Genomic DNA, 12,853 nt, shown 5'->3' with positions numbered 1-12,853 from the left:
CTGTGTAGATAATGTTTAAAGCAATATTCCAGCATCACATGTGTTACCCTTAAAGAGATGTGTGTAATGTACTGTATGTGCATTGTTTGAATATATTTATTATAACTGTTCGGCATCACTTGTCACAGGTGCACTAACTGCAATCCTGCTAGATTTTCATCCTCTGCTGTTTTTGCTGTCAGAGCAGCAGGTGCACACACAATCCTGATAGTGCATGGACATTATATCCATTACTTTGCCCCCCTGCTGTATCCACACTCCCGGACTAACCCCACACATACAGTATTAGTTTATCTGATGCTTCATTTCTTTTGACCGTTTTTGTGTTGATCTTCCGTGTTGCGGAGCCAAACAGAGTGATCAAGTCGGTTAGACTATTAGTCCAATTTAATGAACTTGAATTCTTCATGTGACCTGTTTTTAAAATAAAAAGCCCACAAGGTGCACAATGGGATTCTTTTTTACTTTTTAAAACATTTTTGTAATTTGAGCTCAAAATAATTAGAACTATCTGCAAAAATTACAATGATGTAAATAAAGTTTCAAAAACACATCCAGAGTTCCAGCAATTCTAACATCACATTTTTAGCTTCAATAAAAGCACTTTATCCTTCATGGAAGGAATTTTATCAAAATTTTGTTTATAGCCGTAATTCAGCCATCGCTCAAGGTCAAGCTTGAGCACCCCAAAACGTTTTTAATTTACTCACAATAATAAGCAGTGTTCTGCTGGATTGTATACCAGAAAATACCAACAAACTGTTAAAGCCATTGGGATGAACTTATTCACACACCATGTAATTGTTCCTTTCCTTTGTGGATTGATCTGTTCGTTTGTTGTTGCAGTCAGTGAGCACACAAAGCTTGTGTGATCAGGAGACCATAAACAAGCTCACACAGCTTGATATGTCCAGATTGGCCGGCATCATCAATGTCTCCCCAGTCCGAGCGAGAAAACCGAGAAACCCTGTGAGGCTGAAAGCATGGGTTACAGCAGCTGTCTTTGACTCGTTTATCAGATGTGACACCTAAATGCTCAGTGTTTCTACTGACCGGAGATATTGAGCTGAAACAGATGAGGGCACATCTTAAGCAAAATGATAAAAGAATGGTAAAAATGCTATATTTTCTCTTTCTTTGTTATTTATTTATTTATGTTGAGAGTTTAGATTTAGAGATCCAAATCCAATTTAAAACACATTAAACATTTATTAACATGCATAAATAGATTGTGTCTGTATTGAAATTGCAAAGAAAGCAAAGCATGAAAAAGGAATTATGCATACCAAATATCAAAAAACAATAACAAGAGAATACTAGATAAAATATTGGATTGAACTAACTTGCTCTTGTTTCTCTTATAAAGGAAGCCACATTTTCACTTCTTTAAGTTTTTTAAAATGACCTCTATTACCATTTTGATTGACCCTTTTCTTAATATAAAATGAGACCTCGTTTCCACTTTCAGCCATTTCTACATCACCTATCCAGACCTGCATGTAATGTGTGTTATCGGTGTGGTGATGACTGGCAAACCCCTGCACTCACATGAGTGAATATTGATTTGCTCTTCTGTTTTTTCCCTCTGGTGCACGTCACATCTACTCACAGCCTTACTGAGTGATGTGGTCAGTGGCATCCATGCACCTGGAATACAGATGTCCAAGCCAAAACCTTCATTTCTTCAACAGACCACACATATTCCTGAAAAAGAAAAACTTCTGTCAACAAACCACGTTCTCATGAAATCATATTGCATTTTATGTTTTGCACATATGCTCTCATTTAATGTTTTTTATTTAAAAAAGATCACCAGCGATAGATGCCGCCATACAATGGACCTGCTTTATTTATTTCCAATAAACTTCCATTCCAAACATCTCCAAAAGCATGACTCACCCTATTGGCGTCGTATCTAGATGAAGAAAGTTCACACGGATCGCCAAGATAAAAGGCGTGAGTCACTGGTATAATTTCCAGTGCTAAGTAGGAAACAAACCCCCATATTATTTAAAAGAACACTCTCTGTCCTAAATCACCCATAAGCCATGCATGCAACCCCCGTTCGATGCTTTGATAATTACAATATGTTGGCAAATTGTATTTTGGACAACCGACCCCTGAGTTGTGACAAGTATCATTTGCTCAGTGACAGCGGCATCACATATATTGCGCCTGCATGAGATGTCTGCAATCAAACCAAGAGAAGACTTGTCATTTCCGACAGCTGAGGGGGCTCTTACCTTGCCCTTTGGCTGATTGATGTCATCATAGAGAATGATAATGAATACCAGCTAAATAATTTCAGACAAGCTCTGAAATTCATATTATCCATTACCATAGGCTCTATAACCATGTGTTTACTGCAATTGCAAACTTTATAGATTTTTTGACTTTCATGTATTTTTATTGGAAGAAAGAAAGCTGTAACATGAATATTAAACTATTGTTTTTATTATACAGTTTTTGTCTAGACGTGTCTCTCAATTGTAATTGTGTAGTGTAGAAAAAGTCAAAATCCCAGAGCAAAGAATCATTATTTCTGCAGGATAAAAATGAACAATCTCACATCCTAATTCTTTTATTCCTGATAGCTCAAATAAACATTTGAAATCACTATTTCACAGTCTTCTTTATAAAATTATAAAAAAGTTGAACAGACAGAAACCACCTTTGGGAAACAATAGATTGTTAAAAAAAACGTGGCAGTTTTTAAACATTGTCTCATCGAGTGCTTGATGTGAGTTTTGCCCTCTAACTAGAGGACAGGAGACTTTGTTCGATTTTCCTCTAAATTTAAGTCTGTCACCATGAATCAGAGTGATCTGGTGACAAACAGAAATAGATACAGCTCGCTAGCATGATAAACTAGACTGACAGTTTACCCAAGAGAGACAATTTTATCTCTCCTAAGCCTCTTTAACTAAACATTTTTTATTTCCTTATTTATTTACACATTCAACAGGAAACGTTTTTGTTTCGAGCTGTGGTGTGGTGGTGAGAAATCAGAGATAAGGTGGCATGCTGATGTTTACCTGACTGGCTTTAGGGGTTGGCATTATCACCCGCGTCTGTGGCACACAAGTAAAAACACACTTCACGCTTCAGAAAGCAAAGCCTGTCATCTGTCGAACATTGGTGCTTTTGAGTACAGAGAGGTAACCTCAATTTACGCAGAAGGCGTAAACATATTTATTTGGACATGACACGAGGGTTCTTGAAATCTTTGATTTAAAACATCATAGGAAGGTTGGACAAAGATGGGTTCCAATTTGTGGAGAAGTACACCTTTTAAATGAAAGGACGTGCCTTTGATCTTAAAAATAAGCCAAGCACTTTCATCTATGGCATGCGGTCAAAAAACTTCAGTTGTGTTTACATGTGTTGTCTGTTTCCACAGCTCAAAGATAAATGTTATTCTATTTCCAATCAGCTTTAGATTGTGGGTTCTTTTGTGGGAGCTGTAAGAGACGATTGTGAAAGTGTGCTTAAGAATAATCATTCTAGATCACTTAAAACACGATCTTATAAATTAATCAAAAACTAAATTCAAACGGTGAGATTTGTATATTTCTTTTACATTTCAAAACCACAACACAAAGATACAACAACAACATTTTGGACTAAGCTGTTGAAGATTTCCTAGAAACTCTTATTGTTTACCTAAGGACTGGCACATGCTGGCTGTGAACAACACAAGCATAAATGACAAAATGAAGCTTGGTGGTTATTGATATTTAAAGGGGTCATATGACACGGCTGAAACGAATATTATCCTTTGTTTTAGATGTAATGCAATGTGTATACACGATTTAAGGTTAAAAAACGCTGTATTTTCCATATAACGTGCATGTTTGTATCTCCTCTTTGCACCGCCTCTCTGAAACGCGCAGATGTTTTACACTCTGAAAAGCGAGGTGTGCTATGATTGGCCAGTTAACCAGTGCGTAGTGATTGGTCGCCTCTTACCATATTTAGAACATCAGGTTCCAAAGCAATTGTACTGACAGGTACGCCCACCTTACTTGTGTATACATTTGGGCGGTCTTAGTCAACTCATACCACGAACTGATGTAGATTTTAAAGGGACACTTTAATTTGTGCAATTTTACGTGTCTAATACATGCATGGGCAACTTATAACACACCAAAGACACAGAAAAACACGTATTCGCGCCATATGACCCCTTTAATACAAATGTTCTGCCTCTCCTTTCTGTTGTGACCTTTTGTGAATATTTCTCATGATTAGTTGAAGTCAATTTTTAAAGACACATACTAGTCTTTTTTGCAAAATCAAAAAGCAATTAAACAATTCCACTATTATTGGCCAAAAAGATGCAATTAATTTACCATATGTTGACCTTTCGTGACAACATGCCCCACAATATGGGGTAAGTTGTTTAAAATAAACCTGTAATTAAAAATACTTTTATTATTTCATTAGTTTTCAGCGAACGTTAAACAGAAAAGACATTACAACACACAAAACAACATGTGGGACATGTTTATGCCTGTTTTTGGACTGTTTATGCCAATAGAAATGTTTAATTATTGAAACATAAAATAACGTATAAAACATGTGATGCCCTGCCCGAAATGTAACAATTGTCCAGAAAACAATTTAACCTTAAAACTTGTAACTGTTACCCCTGACCACCTCTATAAATGTAATGCTCTGGCAAGACTTTATCCTAAAACATCTGTGACAATACAAAATGTCTGTCTTCTGTCCGATCCATTATGACAGCTCTAATATGTCAGGGCTTTGAAAAGTGGACCATTGTGCTGGCCTTGACATTTAAATGTTTCAAATAGATGTATTTTGAACCTATTGAACAGTGTATACTGGAGTATGTGGTGTTAGATTCAAGCCTTTATAAACAATGATCCTTTTCAGCATTTCTCAGAGCATAATAGTAAAAACATGCCTACTTTTTGTGCAATTTCATTGCCTTCGTGTTACAATGTGCCTGCAATCTTTGCTATCAGAGTGCTAGAATAAAATCCTACTGAACAATGTCAAGACTGGTTTAATGAGAAACGCTGATTCTTTAAATTAAAAAGAGATAGCTTTGTAGGTGCTTAAAGACTATCTAGAAGGAGCCCGCTTATCTGCTATACCGAGATACTGTATCTGTAGAAACATTATGTCCGGTTTGCTTAGAAAGTGTTAGGCCTCGCTGGAATTATTTTGGCTGCAATTATTTTAAAATATTTTAGTGAATAGTTTTAATATAAAGCTAACATTATCTCCACTTCAATGCTGAGATGAGGATTATTGAAAAAAAAACAAGTAAAAATCAAAGCGGCTGCAAAAGCATATTTTACACTGATGTATATCTATTTATCACATGTGTGCAGGCAACTTGTTGACATCGTGATCTCTCAGCTGTCATAAAGGCAGCGATAGCCCTTGTCTTAATCTTAATCAAACAGCACCATCTCACTGGATTTAAGTTGGTATCAAAGGCTTATTTCAAATGCAGGTGCTTCGCTGGACAGTGGGTAATTATCCCCATTATTCAAATGACACAAAGGCGGCCCTTTCATATTTCATGGTCTTTTTGTTTTGTTGCCATCTCTAACGCAAGTGTGCAATTTTCTTCCAGTGCCACACAAAGGGCTTGATTCTCTTTTCCTTCTCCACGCTCCCATTTTTTCCTACAGGAGAGGCCTGAGGTCTCTGTTTTGCAAACCGATTCACAGCAATCAGGGTCCCTGGCGATTAATTAGTCAGTCTGCCCGGAGCGAGGGGTGTCTGTCACAACAGGTCAGCATCACCTAGTTCTGCAATGTCCATATCATGCCACACATCCACACTCAATCTATAAAAAAAACACTACACAGATCTCTTGAGTGTTAAATGTACGACAACATTACAAGCAACAGATAGACACATGGACAGGGAAGGCTATATGATTTTTAACACATAGGGCAACATTTATTAAATCAAAACATTACTAAAAAAAAAGAAAAACCTCACATCAACACTGAAAAAAAAGAATATTTCTCCACACAATGTACTTCATTGAAACACCACTGAAAAACAAACTTATATCCCCTTAAAGCATTTGCATTCAATAGAAATTCTAGATTCAATAAAAGCCTAAACAACAATAGATTATCTTGGCCATGTGAATTACTTACTGTATATAATTTTTCCAGGCTATAGTCAGACAAACTAACAGACAGACAGACAAACAGACGAGAAAGAAAAAAAAAGAAAGAAGGCCAATGAAGGCAGCCTATTTATACATAGGCTATTAACATCAAATGGCTGCATATGGCAACTGACTGAGGAAAAAACTCAATGCCAATTTCTGCGTTATCAGTGTGTGTGTGTGTGTGTGATCACTGACATTTAGGCTACAGCTGCTCTGTTTCTCTTCAGCGAAGTATTGTGTGATGTGTGTGTGCACCCCACAACGGCATATGCTTCAATGTTTGGAAACGGATTTCTCCTGAGCACTCAAAATCAACGCAAAGCTTGTCAACACACGTGTCAGAAATGAGGATGCTAGGATGCACAGTCGATATTTTTACAGAGAGCCACATTGAGGTGCATCTCTTAGAATTCAAATTGGCTAATCGCATTCAAACGCGATGTTGGATAATCTGCTTTATTACAAATACAAGTGTTGAGTGCGGTCTTTCGGGACAGTGTCAATGTCATTCGATATCTATTTGCACATTTGGATTGTAATTGGTTCTGACATTGCTAAAAAAGATTGTATTTTAATATATCATAGGCTGTTTGGTCGAATTCATTCGGACAACAACGTTGTTTATGCAAATAGACCTATAATTAAACGATGCACCATACACTTTGCGTAAAATAGAATATAGACGCATCAGAAGTAAAATGATCCACCCGAACGAGGCGGTGATGTCTTCAAATGTTATTGTAATAATAATGTGGAGATTATCAATGACATAATTGCAAATGTAATCTTCGGACATAATGCATAAGCATATAAACAAAATGACATCCTCTATCTTCATTCAAACTAAGAAATAATAGGCCTACTGTAATCGGAGTGTTTCTCCTTTTAATCAAAGTCACATTGTTAAACAAATGTGCTCCACTAATATTATTGTTGCAAGGCACTTTCAATACACAGCGCTTCAGGTATAGAAGAATTCATGTTTTCACACCTTCCGACGCACAAAAGACTGCTGGTTTCGATACATGACGATCCTGGGACGTGTACCCCTTTAAACTCCCCCTGAGCGAGTATGGATCAGAGGGGCACTTCAAAGACCCAAAAGACCCATGGACCATCAAAAGACTGCAAGTTTCTATAAGTAAACTTAGCCGGTCAGGCAGCACCCTTGACCCTCAGTCTACGGAGAGCGTTGTAGGAGAAGGATCAGGAGATAACAGCATTCCGTTTCTCTGCCTGGTGGATTATAACTTTTTTTGTTGATATGACGCCGTTTGTGTGCGCAGTCGTGGCACTCTGGGTCGGATCAATGAGCGCAGCAGCATCCTTCCCTGGATTTCACGAGGCCCTCAGGAATAGGATGCGCACAGCTGGAAGGAGCGGCGGAGGTCAGGCTGGTCACCTCCGCCACACGAACCGATATCCGCTTTATATGATGCACCTCTACCGGACCCTGCTGACCGGAGACGATAAACAAATGAGCCATGAGAATCCAACCCTGTACGACTCCGATTCTGTCTTGAGTCTCGTCGCCAAAAGTGAGCATAGCCATAATTTATACATTTTAATTTTAAGTATTTTATTTTCATTTGAAAGCATTTTGCTTTTTGTTACTGCCTTACGAATTTTGATGTATTATTAGTATTGTATTTGATTACTACTATTTTATTTATTAAGCATTTAGCGATCAATTATATCTAGATATCACTTTTATTTTTTTAATAAATAATAAATTGAATATACTATTTTGAAAATAGTTATTTTTAACCACGATTAAATATATAAACCTCGTGTATATTTAATATGTTGACGGATTAAATAACGTGTACTCAATACGTGTAGGCCTACTGGCTGTTTGGGTGGTGCTGTTAGCCAGAGACGTCTTATGTTTATTAGTCAGCGTGTGTATTAGCTCAAGACGTCTGTTTGACGTTGGCTTGGGCAGCAATACACATCAACACAATAAGAACTTTGTACTTTATTAACTGCTTGTCTTGAAGACCCATGTGTGAAAAACTAATTAAGCACCACAATCTCTTATCCTTCTAGACTTTATAATTGACTATCCTTTCTTATTTTTCCGGGTGAACTAACATCTCGTCTAAATATTTTCAGGTTGCCATCAGATTGGGGACAAATGGGCCGTGACATTTGACATGTCCTCCATATCGACAAGCGACACCGTCCACCAGTCTGAACTTCGGATTCGCCTTCCAGAATTCCCCTCCACCGGCAACGCAGAGGTGGACGTCTATCACTCATCCAAACGTCAGTGTGACCAGAACCCATGCGCTGAAACGCGGCTTCACCTCGGCAGTGTAAAATCCAAACCGAGCGACCTAGCTTCCCAATCCTCCTGGAAGGTTTTCAACATCACAGCACTTCTTAAATACTGGTTGCATCAAGGTGAGATGGTGCCCATTGAAGAACACACCCAGATGTCTGCAGTGGAAACCAAAGCATATGAGGAGCAGGGTGTCCAGCATCCCACGGCGAACAGGGTCATGATGGTGGTTTATTCCAAACAGAACCAGGCCAAGACATCCACACTCATCCAGACAGCTGAGCACTCCAAGTATGTGGCTTTGGAGCGGGCCAGCGGTGGAAGTGACTCTGTGGCCCGGCGTCAAAAGCGGAACCACAGATCTGGGGACAGAGTGCGTGGAGGAGTAGGACCTGGCTTGACTCCTGGTGTTTCGCATGAGGCGGGGGATAAGAAATCACTTTGCAGAAAGGTGGACATGTGGGTGGACTTTGATCAAATCGGCTGGAGCGACTGGATTGTTTATCCAAAGCGCTACAATGCCCATCGCTGTGAAGGTGGCTGTCCTACGCCCGTAGACGAGAGCTTCACTCCAACTAACCATGCCTACATGCAGGCAAGTGTGGTTCTTTTAAATAATTTGTGTTGCTATTTTTTTAAATGCTCCTTTGTCCTCTAGAGTGGTTCTAATGTTTGTCTTTTGTTCTCATTTGCAGAGTCTTTTGAAGATGCACCACCCGGACCGGGTCCCGTGCGTGTCCTGTGTACCCACCCGTCTGGCCCCACTTTCTATGCTCTATTATGAGAACCGGATGGTTATGAGACACCACGAAGGGATGGTGGTCGCAGAATGTGGCTGCCACTGATCCTTCCAAATCCCAAATGGACTCAACATCAGCACTTTATTTGGATATGCTCACCAAAATCAAATATCTATGAAAGCACGATCGAAGATACTACAGATATGTTCAGGATGAAAAAGCAAATTTTGTTTGACTGTTTTGGACATAGAAATATTAGTATGAAGATGAACTTTAATATCTTGTAATATTATTACAGAATGTTTACTTAAAAGGATTGAGGTATCCTGCACAGAGGCACCTGAACTACTTGAAGCTATTTTTGAAAGAGTAATACTTTTTGTGTTAATGATTTGTAAATAGCAGAATATGTAAATTGAAATTTAATAAAATGTGTTTAAAATGCGATTCTTGCATTTTGTATTCTTCCTTTATGCTGTTTATTTGCAATTTAAATAAGGACATTATATTAATTATCTGGTGTTTATTGATTTTTCCAATGCTTACAATGTCTCTTCAGGAATTACAGGGCAGTTCAGAGAACTTCACAGCAACAAAGGCATTTACATTCTGTAGAATGACACTTTAGGTGAAAATGATTCTTCATGGCAAACAGAAATCTTTAAACTTTTTCGTTACATAATGCCAAATGGAAAGTGGTCAACTTTATTCCCATATGTTATGCGTTTTCTCCTGGATTTTCTCCATACGAACTGTAATGAAAACACCCAAGCAGTACTGTTGCTCCCCCTTCTGGTCATTATGCAAAACTACACAAACAATCTGTATCAAACAATGTAACATGGGGGGGTTATTAAGATGCCCACCATGTTTTAGGCAGAAGTAGAGCTGGGCAGGATTTGCCTGCATCAATGTGCTTGGGATGCACTGATCTGACATCCCAGACAGTGTCTTATTCAGGCACAACAGTGTAAGCTGATGTTGAGAATCAAAAGTAATGGCTTGTGCGTCTAGAGCGACAGCATCAATACAGAAAAAGAAAATGCCATTAGAACAGTACATAATGAAAAAAGATGACATGGAAGGAAAACTCTTTTGTGCATTTATCCTCAAGGACCAGTTATCCTCACAGTAATCTTCGTTACAGTCGTCACCTTCCTGTAGCAGGTCCTCTTTTGTAGTTAGATATCCATTTCAAACTGGGCATCCTCTCCTTTAAAAATCACAAATCAAATGTAACAATGTTAACTCATTTTCATAATTTGGGTGAACAACAAGACGGGCTAAACCTTTATAATTATAATGTCTATTAATGTCAACACGTTGACGTCTTTACCTCGTACTTTAGGACTGACTGGTCTCCTACGGACTAGTCATAATGTTGATTTGAATGTTAATGCTTAAAGCGTTTAATGATGGGAGTCTGTAATCAGATAAATATACCTGCGCTCTTGTCAGCAGGGGAGCTGTTATTGTTATTGACAGTCAGTTTGGGGAAGCCCTTGTCATTATTCATGGGGACCGAGGGGGGAATGGTCACCCCTGGAATGTTAGGGAGACAGCAGGGGGGAGTACGGGCCAACGGGGAGCTGCGACAGTCCAGGAGGAACTTTCGGTCATAGACGATCCTGGTGCCTATGAAATAGAGTAATAGTTGGATTAAGTAAATTTCAATGTTGAATTACTAATTACCTCTTAATCCAATCACATTTAAAAGCTTTATCTAATGGGGGAGGTCATGGGGGAAGCTGTCATAGGTAGTACAAATGCAGTGGTGACCAAGAGCTCATGAGATTGTGCAACATATATGAGGACAGCCAGGTACACTCAGATGCTGTCATATCGAACACATTTGTAAAAACAGTTGCATTCGATACGCATCCAAACATGTCTCAATGACTGTGCAGTTTGCAACAATCACCATTTTAAAAGATTTATCCATGTAGTAAAATACTTTATCAATGAATTGTTAAGAGAAAAGCACAGAGAGCAGCAGGCTGAACATGTGTAGTGAAAACACTATCAGCTCCTGTCCTATCAGTCCAGTTGAGCCTAATGTCAACCTTCACACACATCAGCACAACATATCCTTGAACTGAATTAACTACAAGCCCACTGAGCATAAACAACAGTACAACACAAATGTAGCTTACAAGCGTGGTTTTCTTTAAGAAATTGTTTATTATCATACAAAATTATAGTAAGTGTAGAAACGGTATTACCATAGTATTTCTACAAACATCAAGGTAAAACTGCGGTTACTATAGTGATGGTTTTATTACTATCGCCATAGGTTTAGAACCATGGTTAATAATATTCTTAAGGGTTTGCACGAAGTAGTACACAAACGACAACCAAATCATACATTCGATGCGATATGGAAAAAAAATCTCTTGTATTAAAAATAACCTTGAAGTGCAACTCATACGACGTTACGCACGCACGTTACATGACGTATTATGTGTGTAAAATCACAGTGCTCTTAATGTTTATTCGTTGAATGTCATTAACTTAAATCACAGTACAGTACAAGACGACGAGCCTTTCTTAAGAGTTAGAAAAACAGAAGTGGCCGCATCAACAAGGAAACCAGCCTACAGTCACAAGACTCGTCAAGTGTCACGTTGTCTTTTGACGACTGTTTACAATCTGACAAAGCAACGTTGTACGTCATAAACTGAAGTCGTATACGAAATTGCAGTAATATATAAGAATATTTAAAGGTCCAGCTTTAGAGACATTGCAGAACATTTGTGTGTACATTCACACCGTGTCTATAAGGAACTCTACGACCTGCAAACTTGTCAAGCAGCTAATAAAACAACAACGTTTTCCTTAAACATTGTTTTTTTATTATACATTTGAACTGCAGTTCAAAGTAAAACAAATGCAGGACTGAAGCAGTATGAGGTCATAACTGGCGGAGCACGCGCAAAGCGGTCTGTCAGGCACAAAGACATGCACGCCGTGCACGAGCTCTAGAATGCATCGCTATGTCGCGAGCACAACAAAAACAATGCACGAGAATGCAGCCGAATTATTCATCCGCAAACGCGTGACATTTACCTCCAGGAGTCGTGCTAAAGAGGGTCCCTCCGGGCGTTGTAGAATAATCATGAGGCATATGGGCCGCATCGTTGATTGTGACTCGTCTGGTGGTCGGAATCGCCTTGCTGGTGGTCTTCTGGCTGCCCATGGACATTTTGACACTATGCTGGCCACAAACTCAGAAAGCTGCCTTTATTAAATCGTGTCTCTGCACCTCGATAAATCGATAAAACACTTTAAAACGAATACAACCTGTTTGTTAGCAGCAAGTTACCTTTTACAAAGATTTACCTTCTCAGTTTCTGGCAAACTTGACTACATACAAAAATAAATAATACTAAATATTTGATATTGTATAACGCTTCATTCACACACTCGCACGCTAGCTAAAATGCTAGGCTTCTCCGTGACCACGTTTTCTCTCTCTCTCACTCCCTCATGCACACACCACGCACTCAACAAAACATTACCAGGAAAGGGCTATTTAAAACTGAGAACGAGCACAATGTCGCCCCCACTGGTGTATGGCGGAATTGCAGGAGGAATATGGGAATTGTAGTTTTAAGAATGTTTACGCAAACGCGACATATTCAAATCTGACGTCGCGCCCTTTGG

At 38.8% G+C, this 12,853-nt stretch overlaps 2 protein-coding genes across 3 annotated transcripts; one reads left to right on the top strand and one right to left on the bottom strand.

Annotated features, from left to right (window-relative positions):
* Positions 1-7,430: 7,430 nt before the first annotated feature.
* ndr1 (nodal-related 1) lies at positions 7,431-9,437 on the top strand. The gene is made up of 3 exons (XM_057359754.1): positions 7,431-7,704; positions 8,282-9,045; positions 9,146-9,437. Exons 1-3 carry the CDS (start codon positions 7,431-7,433, stop codon positions 9,293-9,295), a joined length of 1,188 nt encoding a protein of 395 aa, XP_057215737.1. The 3' UTR covers positions 9,296-9,437.
* Positions 9,438-9,685: 248 nt separating this feature from the next.
* eif4ebp1 (eukaryotic translation initiation factor 4E binding protein 1) lies at positions 9,686-12,719 on the bottom strand. 2 transcript variants are annotated; one of them, XM_057359480.1, is made up of 4 exons: positions 12,530-12,719; positions 12,257-12,452; positions 10,634-10,825; positions 9,686-10,403 (listed from the first exon to the last, which is right to left on the bottom strand). In XM_057359480.1, the coding sequence occupies exons 2-4, from the start codon at positions 12,390-12,392 to the stop codon at positions 10,372-10,374; spliced, it is 360 nt and encodes a 119-aa protein (XP_057215463.1). In that variant the 5' UTR covers positions 12,393-12,452; positions 12,530-12,719; the 3' UTR covers positions 9,686-10,371. The 2 variants fall into 2 exon arrangements, with proteins under 2 accessions (XP_057215463.1, XP_057215462.1); XM_057359479.1 differs by having other exon boundaries at positions 12,257-12,446; positions 12,530-12,718.
* Positions 12,720-12,853: the final 134 nt, after the last annotated feature.

Source organism: Triplophysa rosa, linkage group LG19 (genome assembly GCF_024868665.1).
Source record: "Triplophysa rosa linkage group LG19, Trosa_1v2, whole genome shotgun sequence".
Taxonomy (NCBI): Eukaryota; Metazoa; Chordata; class Actinopteri; order Cypriniformes; family Nemacheilidae; genus Triplophysa; species Triplophysa rosa.
The sequence above is the reverse complement of the archived record's forward strand: the minus strand, read 5'-3'. Positions and strand labels throughout refer to the sequence as shown.